Below are 12935 nucleotides of genomic sequence, written 5' to 3' on the forward strand. Positions count from 1 at the left end.
GAGCCTCTGAAGTGCTTTTTGTTAAGTGTATTTCATTCTGTATACTAGCTGCTGCTGAGAGATTCAATATAAATCACTACAAATGAAATCCAAATAAACGACTTAAACTCTCCTGTCCTGTATACATATTTTAAAACATTGCAAATCATAAAGTTATGCACGGAAGCAAATAATGGTCATGTTTAAATCTTGTAAGTTACTGAACTTAAATAGTACTAAATCTATAGCACTGAAATATTTTACTTTGAAAACCATCTGAATTTATGTGTGAGTTCCTCTATTTTTTAAATTTGCTGTGGTCAATTTCAAGCTGTGCAATTTCAAAAACTTACAAAAAGTTTATTTAATGTTAGGGTTCATAAATTCACATAGAAAGTACCCAATATTCAAAAACTATATTGAAATTGCTCAGATTCAATAGTGGAGCATCCAAAAACACAAAAAACAGTCATGTCAAAATAAGGTTTTAATATATGTTTCATATTTTATGTACAAAATATAAAATTATAATGTATAAATAGACACAACATATCACATTTGCATAACGGAGCTTTCTCCTAACTAAAGATATATACTATTGTGTACCACCCAGTATGGATGAAATATATTGTCATTCAAACTTAACAGTCATATCCTATTCTAAGAGATCATGACTAGGAACTTTAAATTTAATAATTGAACTTTTTTTTTTTTTTTTAAGATTATTTTTTGGGGGCTTTTCCCTTTATTTGATAGTGACAGTGGATAGACAGGAAAGGTGGGAGAGAGAGATGAGGGATGACACGCAGCAAAGGGCCGCAGGTCGGACTCGAACCCTGGGCTACTGCAAAGGACTCAGCCTACATGGGTTGCACGCTCTTACTGGGTGAGCTAGAGGTCACCCCTAATAATCGAACATTAATGTTTAAATGAAGACGGTTAAGAAGCAGTTGCATTAAAGTTCAAGATTATGCTCCGTCAATAGTTGCTCTTGTGTCTGCAGTGAAACCAGTGATGTGCTGGCCTTCAGTGACATCCACACTCTTCAACAATCATGTCCTCGTGATGCCGCAGGGTCAAATCATCATTCTCGTAGTACAGCATGGAGAGCGGGCTGAGACGCGTCGGCACACAGGACGGGCAAGATACTCTCTCTGGATGGTGATGTTGCAAGAGGCTCTGATGAATAACAAGAAGAATTACTTTATTAATCCTTTTTTCACTCTGTTATTTTACACACACATGCAATTGGAGAAATGTTAGAGTGATTGGACTGCCCCCTGAGCAGTTAGGGGTTCTGTGCCTTGTTTAAGGGCAACGTGACAGTGCCCAGGAGGTGAACTGGCACCTCTCCAGCTACTAGTCCAAGTTAGACTTGAGCCGGCCACCCTCCCGTTCCCAAGCCAAGCAGCCCCCACAGATTGAGCTACCCCTAACCACAGTAAACCTGTGACTTTACAAAAACTGATTGTATAAGATTCTAAAGAGCTAAATGGGACTAAAAATTAAGTTGTCATCTCACCTGCATGTATGCATGGTTGGTTGGGTTGAAGGACTCATCCAGTGGTGTAGGACACTCTCCCTCACAGCGAAATGCATTGTAGCGTTTAGGGTGCACAATCCACTCGTCCCAGCCGATGTGGTCAAAGTCCACCCACATGTCTACCTTCCGACAAAGCGGCCTCTGGGCCGGCTCTGCTGCTGTTGCAGGAGTAGGTGAAGCTCCTGCAGCCACCCTCATTCTCTCCATTCTGTTCCTTTTGTGGCGTCGACTTTGACTGTCACTGCTGACTCTGTCCATTGTCACATACTTGGAGTTCTCCACAGTGTGAATGAGACTGTGTGCTGTTTGGCCTTCCTGGGGTAGGTTGTGCTTAGAGAAGATGACCATCATGACCCGATTTGTGGTTGGATGGTGTATTTTTCTTTGCCTAAATCCCAAATTCTTGAAGAGTGACTTGTCAGTGATGTCACCTTCATCCCCAGCACCGCTCCCATGGTCCACCTCAGGTTCTCCTGAGGCCTCTTGGCTCGACACTCCATCTCCCTGGTACAGCCAGTATTTTAACAGAGCAGTCACGTTAAAAACCTTCCAGGCAGACTTTGTGCTGCTGGCTGATGTGTCTAAGCTCCCCAGGAAAAGGTGCTCATCCTGGCATGATGTGCTGCCATGGTCACAACTCTTTCCAGAGTGATATAAATCCACAGTGGCACGCTTGGAGCCAGAGAAAGCAGGTAGTCTGATCCGAAGTTCTGCCAGCTGGACAAGCTCATTGGTAGAGATGGATGACATGTCAAATATGACTGTCCATCTTTCACCCACTTGATGGCAACCTGAAAATTAGACAAGAGAACTGTAAACAAGAACCCAGATTCAGATACAGCAGTCTAGAGGTTTCTGGGCAAACCAGATCCCTGGACAAATGTCAAAACAGTGGAGTGGGAGGGCGAACAGGACAGGATGTGTATTGAACCCCCCTGTGCAAGGATGTCTGAGGGCTAATATACACACCCTCTCACATAAACAGAGAAAGCCTTTAAAGTGGAATAAGCATTTTGACACTTGCTTGGTTGTAAAAAAAGGGAGGGTCTGATAACACAGATAATGCAGCAACCAAAGAGCTGCTGGAGGATAGACTCCACTGTGGAGAAACTAACACATACAGTACATAACATGTTGTATACCCAGTGATGCATATAAGCATAAGCACAAAAAACTTAAACGGTTTACTCACCTCTGGCCATCAGACTTAGGACGGAGTCAGAACTGTGTGCTGACGGGTTGTCACCTTGCATTGTAATGGTGTTAATAGCTACTGGCGATGAGTAATCAGCCGTCCTGAAGGAGCGGTACAGCTGCATCATGTACAGAGGGTATCTGCTGCGATGATTAAATGAGAGATTTCTGAATGCTAAACTGGTCTCGAGGCCTGTGAGATATCTGTGCCTCTGGGTGGAGAAAACAACTCCAAAAGAGCAGAGGAGGAATGTGCAAAAAACTGTCAGGACTCTGGCTTCCATTTGAACTGAAACCCACAAAATCTACTCCAACAATAATGAGAGAGAAGGAAAGATCTCCTTCCTTCCTCCAGCTGGCTTCAGGCTGAAATGATGCTATGTGCAGACGAAGCTCCAGACAGGCCCCTTTATAGCGGACAGCTGCCCTTTGATGACCCCTGACCACTCCAGGCATCTGAACAGCCCCTCTGATCATCAGAGCACACCAGAGGGGGAGACAAAGAAAACATTTAGCCAAGGTCATTGTCCTGTCAATCTGCCTGGCCTTTTATATTCACTCAGGAGCCTAATCCTTTTGAAACGTAAAGATCCATCAACTAATAACACTTGCAATGCTGCACAGCCTTTAGCACCTTCCCGTCTATTAACAGTGGCAGAAGAAAAGTCAAATTTCACACATGCAGAAACAAAGAATAAAAGAAAAATGTAAAAAAAAAAAAAAAAAAAACTTTGATAATAAAATAAACAATAGATCAACTTTTTTTCATTTATTATCAGGACTGTGTAAAACAGTAACATACACAAAAATGGTATGATGCTCAGTAAACAATTTTCCAAATGGTCATAGTAGTGACAGCACAGTTTTTACATTCCATTATATTTCTACATTTTTAATTTAAGTGGAATTAACAGCACAGTATAAGAAGTAACTTTAACTACCCAGTGAATCTCAAAACAAAAAAACATGCCAATAACAAAAAGCTGTAACAATCTAAAAGTCTCTTGGAGGTAACACATTTGTACACAGACAGAAATCAGTCTGTGTCTGTTTCATGTAGGTCCTTTAGCTTAACCTTTTATATTACTTTATATTTCCTTCACTCTGTGAGAGGCTCATGTGCAGTTATGTGTCAGCTAACACAGGCGACTGACTGAGGTCTGACTGGTCTCATCGGTTTCCCCTGCAGATGTTGGCGGATGACTGTCTTCTCACAAAGCATTGAAGAAATTCTTCACCTGTGTACGAGAGGGAACTTTAGGATCACAATGGATCAGAAACATGAAATACATCAAACGTCAGATCAGAAAACGGAAATGATTCTCCTTGGATCAAAGACTGTGAGGAGGAGAAATTAGGTCTCAAACATTAGGACAGGACCCTCATGTGGTTTACCCTGGTATTTATTTATTATTATTATATTATTTATTTTTAGTAGCTATTTTGTCAAAGTGCAATAAATAAACATACCTTTGTTATGTATTCCTCCTGCACCTCTGGGTCACTCTGAAACTCAACACTGGCATCGAGTTGTAACACAGGTATGTGTTTCAACTTCTCAAAATGTATCCTGAAAAGAGAGTCGAGCTGTATTACACTGACCACCTCAGACCACACACTGCTGACCCTCATCTGTTCACAGCCGAGCAACAAACAGCTGCAAGGGAAGGCATTTTAAATGATGATTGACAAACAGAAATCTGTAGCCCACGTAGTAGAGCATCCTGTAATACAGTGGCTGTACCACCGCTGGTATTTGTCATTTTTGAATTTATTTCATTTTCATACCAGATTCTGGCAGGATCATTTACCGATCATAACCGCTAAATACCAATTTTAAGTGTAATTTATTTAATAATTTTTTTACACTGCAGATCAGGTCTGCATTCACAGTAGCCAACTGATTATAAAAAGGTATCAAAAATGGTCTATAATCTTCATAATTGTTGAAAAGAGTGACTTCACACTTCAAAAGGTCATCTAATTGTTTTACATTTCAGCAGTCGCTGTAAATATTCAAAACATAAAAGTCTGAACGGGACAAACAGACATGGTCACTCACTCAGTGCTCTTTTCAACAAGCCACCTCTCATGTTGAACGTGCAGCTTATCCAGATAGTCCAGTTTCACTCCTTTCTCTTCTGCCCTCCCCCGATGCTCGAGACGCTCCTTACATTTCTGAAAACAACAAAATAGAATGAAAATCCCGATGATGTAATGTTACAGTAACAATAACACAAATACAAACAAATAACACTAGCTAAAATGATGTGCTGCAAACACACATTTTTGCTCGTGAGTTATTGTTAGATCAATTGTCTCTTTTGAAATCGTAACATGAAATCTCTTATGTTCATCATACCTTTGGTGGGGCCCTGAGGTAAATGATGCCCTCCAGCTCCACCTGGTGTCCAAACTGCTCCACCAGGAGAGAGTGCCAGTCCTGGTAGACTGCCCACTCTGTAGAGTTGATACAACCCAGCTCAAACATGTTCAGGGCAAAGATGTATCTGACAGGACAGAGTGTCTAATTTTAAAAAGTTTAAGCAAACAAAACAAAGGAGAATGCATTTGCTCAATATGTTGAATACATATAACCATTTAATGCTAATTCTATTGTTAGCATAATTTTGATTATTACCAACAATAACAATAATATAGTAATGATGTGTGAATTTATGGATAGTGAAATGCTCACTCTACTTGAATAGCTTTGCTAAAGAGTACATCACATAGATTCTGGGTCTAATGGGTCTTCTTAAAACTGGAGTTCTTCTTACATGATTTAAATTTCACTTTTCTGTCCTACCCTGACTCGCTCACCTGTCGCTATAGATGGAGCGCTCATACACCTGGAGAGGTGTTCCCTCTGAGCTGAGCAGGCGAGCTGGAGGAGGCTGCAGCTGCGTTCTCAGCCGGCTCATACAGGAAAATGTCTGAAATGTGTACGACCAGCGCTGTGGGTCCTGGTACATCATCTGCAGCAGGTTGCTGACTGTTGTCTGGGGGGATGCGTCTGTCCCCTGTCAAAGACGCAAGCGGAGATGGTTAGCTTGGCTACCTTTGATTTTTGTTGGGAAAGGATGTAGAGGTCAGGAAATGTGCACGCACCTTCGAGGTCCCACTTTCAATGTTCTGCCACTTGCTGACAGGTTCTGCCACCACCTCCCAGTCAGGACAAGCTGCCTGCAAAAGTCTTGCAAAGGTCGACTTTCCAACAGCTGATATTTGAGAGGACATAGTACAGGAGAGTTACTTTACAAATTCAGATTATTAATACACATTTATAAATCAATCATAAATGATGATATATTACAGATTAAACCAGCTAGCCGTATATCAAGTTATTAAAATTAGCTCCACCTTTACCAGCTGCAACATTAAAAGCGATGAACACATTAATGAATCAATAATTTTAATCCAGTGATATAATGTATATTATTCTGAAATGGGTCATTCTGCATAATGAGTAGTTTTACTTTTTGTATATTTTGATTCTAATACTTTTGTACTTTTACTTCGGTGGGATTTTGAATGCATTGCTTTTACTTGTAACTGAGTGAGTGTATGAGTATTACATTTACTTAAGTAAAAGATCTGAGCACTTTTTCAACAACTGCATATTACCAACACTCGTAGCTTGGCACAAAAAAAATCCTCTTATGTTGAAATACTGTAAATATATTTATCTTACCAATGTTGCCCTCGATAGAAACCCTCTTCACTCGATCTGCTGCATTCTCAGTTGAACTTGACAGGCCCCTTGAACAAGAAAAACTGAGCTTCCTTGAATTATTAGCCATACTACGTTGGTTCGTTGTTGTTGTTGTTGTTATGGCTGTATTTTCAACTCGCAGGAGACTTTCATGTGTCTTCCACTGTGGAGGAGGCACATTAGATCCAAATCTCATGACCTGTATCGAAACTGTTTTTAACTTAGAAACACGGTTGAACTGAACACATCGATAGAGGGCAGACATTATGAAGTACAACTAATTTACAAAGAGAATATCACATTTATCTGCATGTCACTTGGTGCTTGCTTATGTGAGTGAGCAGTAAAGACTTTATATTACCGCTGAATTAAGCTCATGGTAACGTTAGCTAGCTAGCTCCTCCTCTCCATGATGTATGCTAACCATGGATGTATGCTAACATGAACTTCTAATCGATTTATAGTTAAATATGTTAAGCTGAATAAACGCCAATACATTGGCTAAATTGTTTCTGTAGCGCTCGCCCTATAATTTCGCATACTAGCTACTTAGAAGTAAAATTATTAAGGTAAGTGCCTAAGAAAGTGTGCAAAAAAAAAGTGTCCAAAATGCTCCAAACAGTAAGAGCATAAATCACTTCCGGTGTCATGTCCTGTAATTCTTCTTCTTCTTCTTCTTCTTCTTCTTCTTCTTCTTCTTCTTCTTCTTCTTCTTCTTCTTCTTCTTGTGTTTTTGAATGGCGGTTGGCAACCAGCTTTTTGGAGCATTACCGCCACCATCTGGACTGGAGTGTGGATCAAGAGGTCAACCTACACTTTCTTAAATCCTTTCTAATAACCCAGTTATCTTCAAAAAAGAAAACAAAAAATAAAAACAAATTTCACCTGATCCTTTTTGCAGTATATCATGTAAATTTAATGTCATCTGGTTTTCACCCAGTTGTGAAATCAATCTTTGTCTGGCTTGATGGTATTTAGGACAATACGTAATTACATGCTCTATGGTTTCTTGACTATCGCAATATTCACACATTCCATCAACATGCTTTTTCATTATAAATAATGTTCTATTTAATCCTGTATGTCCTAGCCTCATTCTGGACACCACATCTTCTTCTTGCTTACTTCTGTATGTATTCCTGTTCTTCCCCACTTTTTCTTGAATGCTATACAGGTCTCCCAGATTGTTCAGTGTCCCACAAAAACTGCCATTTTTTATTTGTTTTAGCTTTAATTATACTCTTGACTTCAGCTTTACTGTATTTAATATTCACCTCTATATCAGGCAGCTCTGCTGCTTTCTTTGCATACTTATCTGCCAATTCATTACCTCCTACACCTATATGGGCAGGTACCCATATAAATGTAGTACTAATACCGGACTTAATCAGATTGTTAGCTAGTTGCAATATTTCATACACTATATCCTGTCTAGACTCAGAGTGAAGAAACTTGATGCTTGTCAAAGCTGAGCTGGAGTCTGAGGCAATCACAGCTTGCTTAGGTCTATTGCTCTCTACCCACATCAAGGCCATCCATACTGCTAACAGTTCTGCTGTGTATACAGCTAAATCATCATTAATTCTTTTAGCAGATCCAATGTTTAATTGAGGGATAACATAAGCAATTCCCATTTTCGTATCCGTCTTCTTAGATGCATCAGTGTATATAATGACTCCTTCTTTATATTTCCTTGAAATGTATCTCTGTACCCTGATGTCCTGTAATTTCGCAATAAAGGCCTTAAAAAAGCAATACAAACTATCCCGCCCGTTTGAAGAGGACATCGCTGGCAAATATATATATATATATATATATATATATATATATATATATATATATATATATATATATGCTACAGCACAGTTTGAGCTGGTGGTAGAAAGAACCTGGAAGTACTTGATTTCCACAGATGGATGAGGTCAGTTGCTTTATTTCTATTTAAACGCAGTAGACCTAACCCACAATGTTTTTCATTTTTTACATATTTGTGAAATTTAAAGCTGTACAATTTCCACAACTTAACTCCTTAACTTAACCATTAATCAAATAACCTTTCATTAACTTAATCTATAAAAATGTCAGTTATGAGAAATAACTCATTTCAACAGCAAAAAGATGATAAAGGCACTAGTTTGTTTTACAGTACTGTATTATTGAGGAGTCTTATCTACAAATTCATTTGTCGCCTGAACGTCTCCCAGAACAGCATTATGCTGCAGGCAAATCCTAGGTTTAGTGCCATGTGATACCAATCATCACTATGGAAACACTGGTATACGTGTCTTTTATAGAAATTCAGTATTGTTTTTGTTTTTATTTATCTGTATATGTTTATCTTTCTCTTTTTAATGTATGTTGTACGTCATGTCTGTGTCTTCTGAATGGACCTTGAGTCTGGCAATAAAGTTTGATGATGTAAGTATGACAATGCCAATTAGCGTTCATAATCCATAATAAAGATGCTTAACACACATGCAATAAAAATCTAATTACACCCAAATTCATTGTTTTGATTAAATGTGTTACTTTATAAAGAAATCTAATTTGATCTAATTATGTAATCAAGTGCCACTTGCTTATCATTCATATTTGTAACAAAAACACAAACCAACAAAAACTCTTCATTTAAACAGCCATCACAACTGTTTTTTTTTAATTGTTTAAAAAAAGCACAATCACTCTTTGTAAGACATTTGAATAAACATTTCACACTCATTTTACAATCCAAAGCTTTTTAATTTACATTGCAAAGTCTGTTCAATTAGTTCTAAATTATACTTTTAAGCTTCAAACCTACTTGAAATGAAAAAATTCAGTGAAACCACTATGACCATTTATAGCATCAGACAATTTAAGTATAATCACTGGTTAAAACAACAAAGAATAGAAAAAGGATTGAACTGCTTTTGATCCTCATCAATCACTTTTGCATCTGCAGTGACTGACTCTCAGTAGCTTGTGTTTTTGATGGTGATCTTTTGAGCCGCCTCGATCTTGAAATCACTGACACCTGAGGGAGAAAACCAGCATTTTTTTTCATCTTTTTTACCAAAATGAAATTAAAGCTGCAGATCAAAGAAATAAAGAGAATGCTCTATCAGTGAGTCACAATGTAATATGTGTGTGTGTCCTCACCCTGACTGAGTGCAGTGCCATCAGAGGAGAGGTGCCAGTATCTGCGGTCGCTCTGTCTGGCCTGCTCTCCATTCACCACACTTAGGAAAGGTCCCCACAGGCTGGATTCTGTCTCAAACCTGCCACACAGCATCAAATATTACTCAATGTAGGCAAGCATACAGGACTTTAAGCTATAAAAAGCTGAAATGCACAAGGGTACATTATATGAACTCACTTGAAGCTATCATATCTTGTCTTGAGAAGTTCAAGGGCGTCCAACAGAGAGCTGTCCTTTGGCACATCCACAGAGTAAACAGCAGCTGCCCCGCTGGACGTCACCACCTCCACCATCAAAGTCACTTTGGTCTGGCTAGGTAAAACCACCACAGGATCAATGGGCTCCAGCACTAGAGTGTCTGTAAGAATGCACACACACCATGACACAAACAGTGACAATACAGACAACGTGAAATCACAGTGGCCACAGGGGGTAGAAAAAAATGCTGCATACCACTCTCATTGAGGCAGTCCATGCTTTCAACTGCTAGGTAGGATTTCTGCTGGAGCGCTGGCAGGATCTGAGATATGGACATGGGGTTGTGGTATATGTTGTTTCTGGCGCTTGTCCTCATGGCCTCCATTGAGGCGGCACACTCTGCAACTGGGCTGCCCATCGCCAATAAGGCCTTGAACACAACAAAGAAGAACATTTGAGCTGCAAAGATTTTGTTCTGTAGAAACTAATGCAACTAAAGAGACAGAGGGAGCTGAGCAAAAAATACGGAAAAAGATCCTTACTTGAACTGCGAGGCCTGTGCTGAACTCATTGCCAATGTGACCGTCTGTCCTACTAGATGCCAAGAGCTTCTGCTTGATCTTGCTAAGGGCAGTGTCGAGCTCAGCAGCATTCTGCACATGAGAACCAGCATTCTTCACACACTGGAGTGCCATTCCAGCCATGGCATAGGTATCTAGGGAGAGAAAGTAGGATAAAGTATATGTGTATGTGACAGACAGAGGGAGAGTTTGACTTGAAACACAGGATAAAACTAAACCTGGATTCCTCACTTATACAGTAAACATCGTGGTAGTGTTAACAGAAGTGAGGTTAAGGCTATGTACACGTTCCCACCCTAAACCTTTATTCTGGCAAATTTCTCGTTGAGATGACCCCCTAGTCAAATTAATCTGAGGTAACTTTATGGAATTTATCTGTCTGAAATATGACTCTAAATGTAATGCAACAAACCAACACGTTTTATCTTTGAGACTATCTCACTCCACCATAGACAGTTTGCAGCGTTACATCTTAGTCCACAGTATGAGCGGTAAGTACACTAACTTTATTGACAATTTTTAAGAATCGGGATGCATCCCTTCCTGCACAACATCTATTTAATATTTATTTCAACAGCTAAAAGAAAACATTTAGGGAGGTTACACTCACCAATACTCTCAGAGTCTCCATGTTCGAAGTGCTCATGTTCTACTGCCTTGATGAGCTTGTTGCTGACATGGTTGTTGACCCTGATGCCGCTCACGCAAAGAGCGAGCACACCCAGAGAGTACTGGTAATAGTTGGTCAAAGGGCGATGGCTGACTGTGCAAAGGAGAGAAGAAATAAAAGAAACCAAATTATATTAAAACATGACTTCACCGTAATGTTCAAGAAATGAAAAAGTACTTTATTTTCTCCTTATGTCAGTTTGGATGGAATAAAGTCAATAGCTGTTCTAATGACTAATTCAATCAAAACTGAAATAAAAATTGGTGCTGCAGAATCCTTCAAAAAGTAAAACCTAAACACTAATATTTTATTGAGATAATTGGCTCTACCTAAATTCTATAAAGCTAAAGTAGAGTCATTGTGAAAATAAGATATATTGATAATGTTTGCCAATAACATAAATACTTAACATATACATTATAAAATGTTAAATTGTTGGTTCAATTTTCCTGGATTTCCCTTCTGAAGAAATATCTACACTAAATAAACTTTGAACTCATTTTGTAGCACAATGTTAAACAGAATGGTGAACACTTTTTATAACTGTTGGCCTCCAGAAGGTCAAAGGAAAACTTACAGGCAATATGCTCTTTTTCTTGTTCCATCTGCTTCTTCAGGTGTGTCAACAGCGTTTCACTCTTCTCAATGACGGTGAAGGTGATTGTGTTGTGGTCGTAGCAGGAGGACTTCAAAGCCAAAGTGTACAGCGCCATGAGGCCGACCACAGATTGGCTGTTAGTGAGAGAGCTGAGAAAGACACACAGGTGACTCAGGTTCAGGTGAGAACATCGAGGAAAAAATATAAATTCAATGGACATCCAGATTTAAAATACCATTAAATGTGATGTGTCATAACAATAAGTAACACTGAAGAATGAGGGCATTTGTAAACAGTGCAATACCTTTGAATGTCATTGTGCAAATAATTTTTCAGTCTATTCAGGTGTTCGCTCTCTTTGGCGAGGTTGTGGTAATTAGAAAGCCGTAATGCCAAGTGAACACTAGGATTGGGGAGTCCTTCCGTCGTCTCCAGAGAGTGAAGGAGATTCTTATTGAGTGACAGGTACAGCTCACGGTTGGCTTCAGTATCTGGATTAAAATATAAAAATGCCAACATTCTTTGTAATTTGACAATTACACAACACTTGTAAATGAGCAAGCAATATGAAGGCCATTTAAATGCATGAGGTTGGTAATTGCAAAATCAGTGAATGTCCAAACCAGTGAGTCAATGTATTTGTAAACTGGGTTTTTCCAGTGTTCAAGCAGTTTCAGTAAGAGCAGTCAGGGTTTTCAATGATTGGTGATAACTGGATTATATGAAGTATATAAAAATACTTACCACATGGTTTACCAGAGGTAAAGGCAAGTAGGCCTGCGATTATGACCAAAGACAGCATTCTGGGCAACCTATTGACACAAAGAGTGGAAATCAATATTGTCGCCTAAAACTTTAAAGTAGGCTAACAATACAGAGAATAGGCCTACTGTAAAATGGGGAGATTAAAAATGCTTAGTATGAAAGTATTCACGTATTTGAGAAAGTCAGGTACACCTTTGTCAAATAATAAATCTAAAATATATGCAAAATACCTGTGAATAGCCATTCAACGATGATAGGTAAATTTATTACAAGATCATTATTATTGTCATGGCGGTTTAGTAATTAGATTGTAAGCCTTTAACTTGTAAGTGTCTTACCTCGTTAGAGAGTGACTCCAGTATGAAGAATCCGAGCTGAGTAAGAATACAGAACAGAGTCAGAGACAACAGCTTCTAGTATTTCACTGTCACATGACTCGTCATGTGACATGACAAAGTGATGAGAAAAGCAAGACGGTCCCTTTAAACCATAGAATAAGATCTGTGGACAGAGG

At 39.1% G+C, this 12935-nt stretch overlaps 3 protein-coding genes across 5 annotated transcripts; all 3 read right to left on the minus strand.

The window, feature by feature from the left end:
- Positions 1-791: 791 nt before the first annotated feature.
- LOC116056823 (nodal homolog) lies at positions 792-3254 on the minus strand. The gene is made up of 3 exons (XM_031309180.2): positions 2715-3254; positions 1502-2313; positions 792-1158 (listed from the first exon to the last, which is right to left on the minus strand). The coding sequence occupies exons 1-3, from the start codon at positions 2998-3000 to the stop codon at positions 1006-1008; spliced, it is 1251 nt and encodes a 416-aa protein (XP_031165040.1). The 5' UTR covers positions 3001-3254; the 3' UTR covers positions 792-1005.
- A 218-nt stretch (positions 3255-3472) lies between these two features.
- On the minus strand, positions 3473-7045 carry dguok (deoxyguanosine kinase). Of its 3 annotated transcripts, XM_031309179.2 has the most exons (8): positions 6793-7045; positions 6411-6594; positions 5828-5937; positions 5540-5739; positions 5079-5226; positions 4779-4894; positions 4187-4286; positions 3473-3954 (listed from the first exon to the last, which is right to left on the minus strand). In XM_031309179.2, exons 2-8 carry the CDS (start codon positions 6517-6519, stop codon positions 3928-3930), a joined length of 810 nt encoding a protein of 269 aa, XP_031165039.1. In that variant the 5' UTR covers positions 6520-6594; positions 6793-7045; the 3' UTR covers positions 3473-3927. The 3 variants fall into 3 exon arrangements, with proteins under 3 accessions (XP_031165039.1, XP_031165037.1, XP_035848916.1); XM_031309177.2 differs by having other exon boundaries at positions 6411-7045; XM_035993023.1 differs by lacking the exon at positions 3473-3954 and adding an exon at positions 3961-4119 and having other exon boundaries at positions 4150-4286; positions 6411-7045.
- Positions 7046-9062: 2017 nt separating this feature from the next.
- On the minus strand, positions 9063-12875 carry tcn2 (transcobalamin II). Its single transcript, XM_031308879.2, has 10 exons — positions 12760-12875; positions 12401-12468; positions 11961-12147; positions 11636-11805; positions 10999-11151; positions 10350-10522; positions 10063-10237; positions 9787-9967; positions 9570-9688; positions 9063-9444 (listed from the first exon to the last, which is right to left on the minus strand). The coding sequence occupies exons 2-10, from the start codon at positions 12456-12458 to the stop codon at positions 9383-9385; spliced, it is 1278 nt and encodes a 425-aa protein (XP_031164739.1). The 5' UTR covers positions 12459-12468; positions 12760-12875; the 3' UTR covers positions 9063-9382.
- Positions 12876-12935: the final 60 nt, after the last annotated feature.

The sequence above is a fragment of the Sander lucioperca genome, chromosome 2, assembly GCF_008315115.2.
Source record: "Sander lucioperca isolate FBNREF2018 chromosome 2, SLUC_FBN_1.2, whole genome shotgun sequence".
In the NCBI taxonomy this organism is placed as follows: Eukaryota; Metazoa; Chordata; class Actinopteri; order Perciformes; family Percidae; genus Sander; species Sander lucioperca.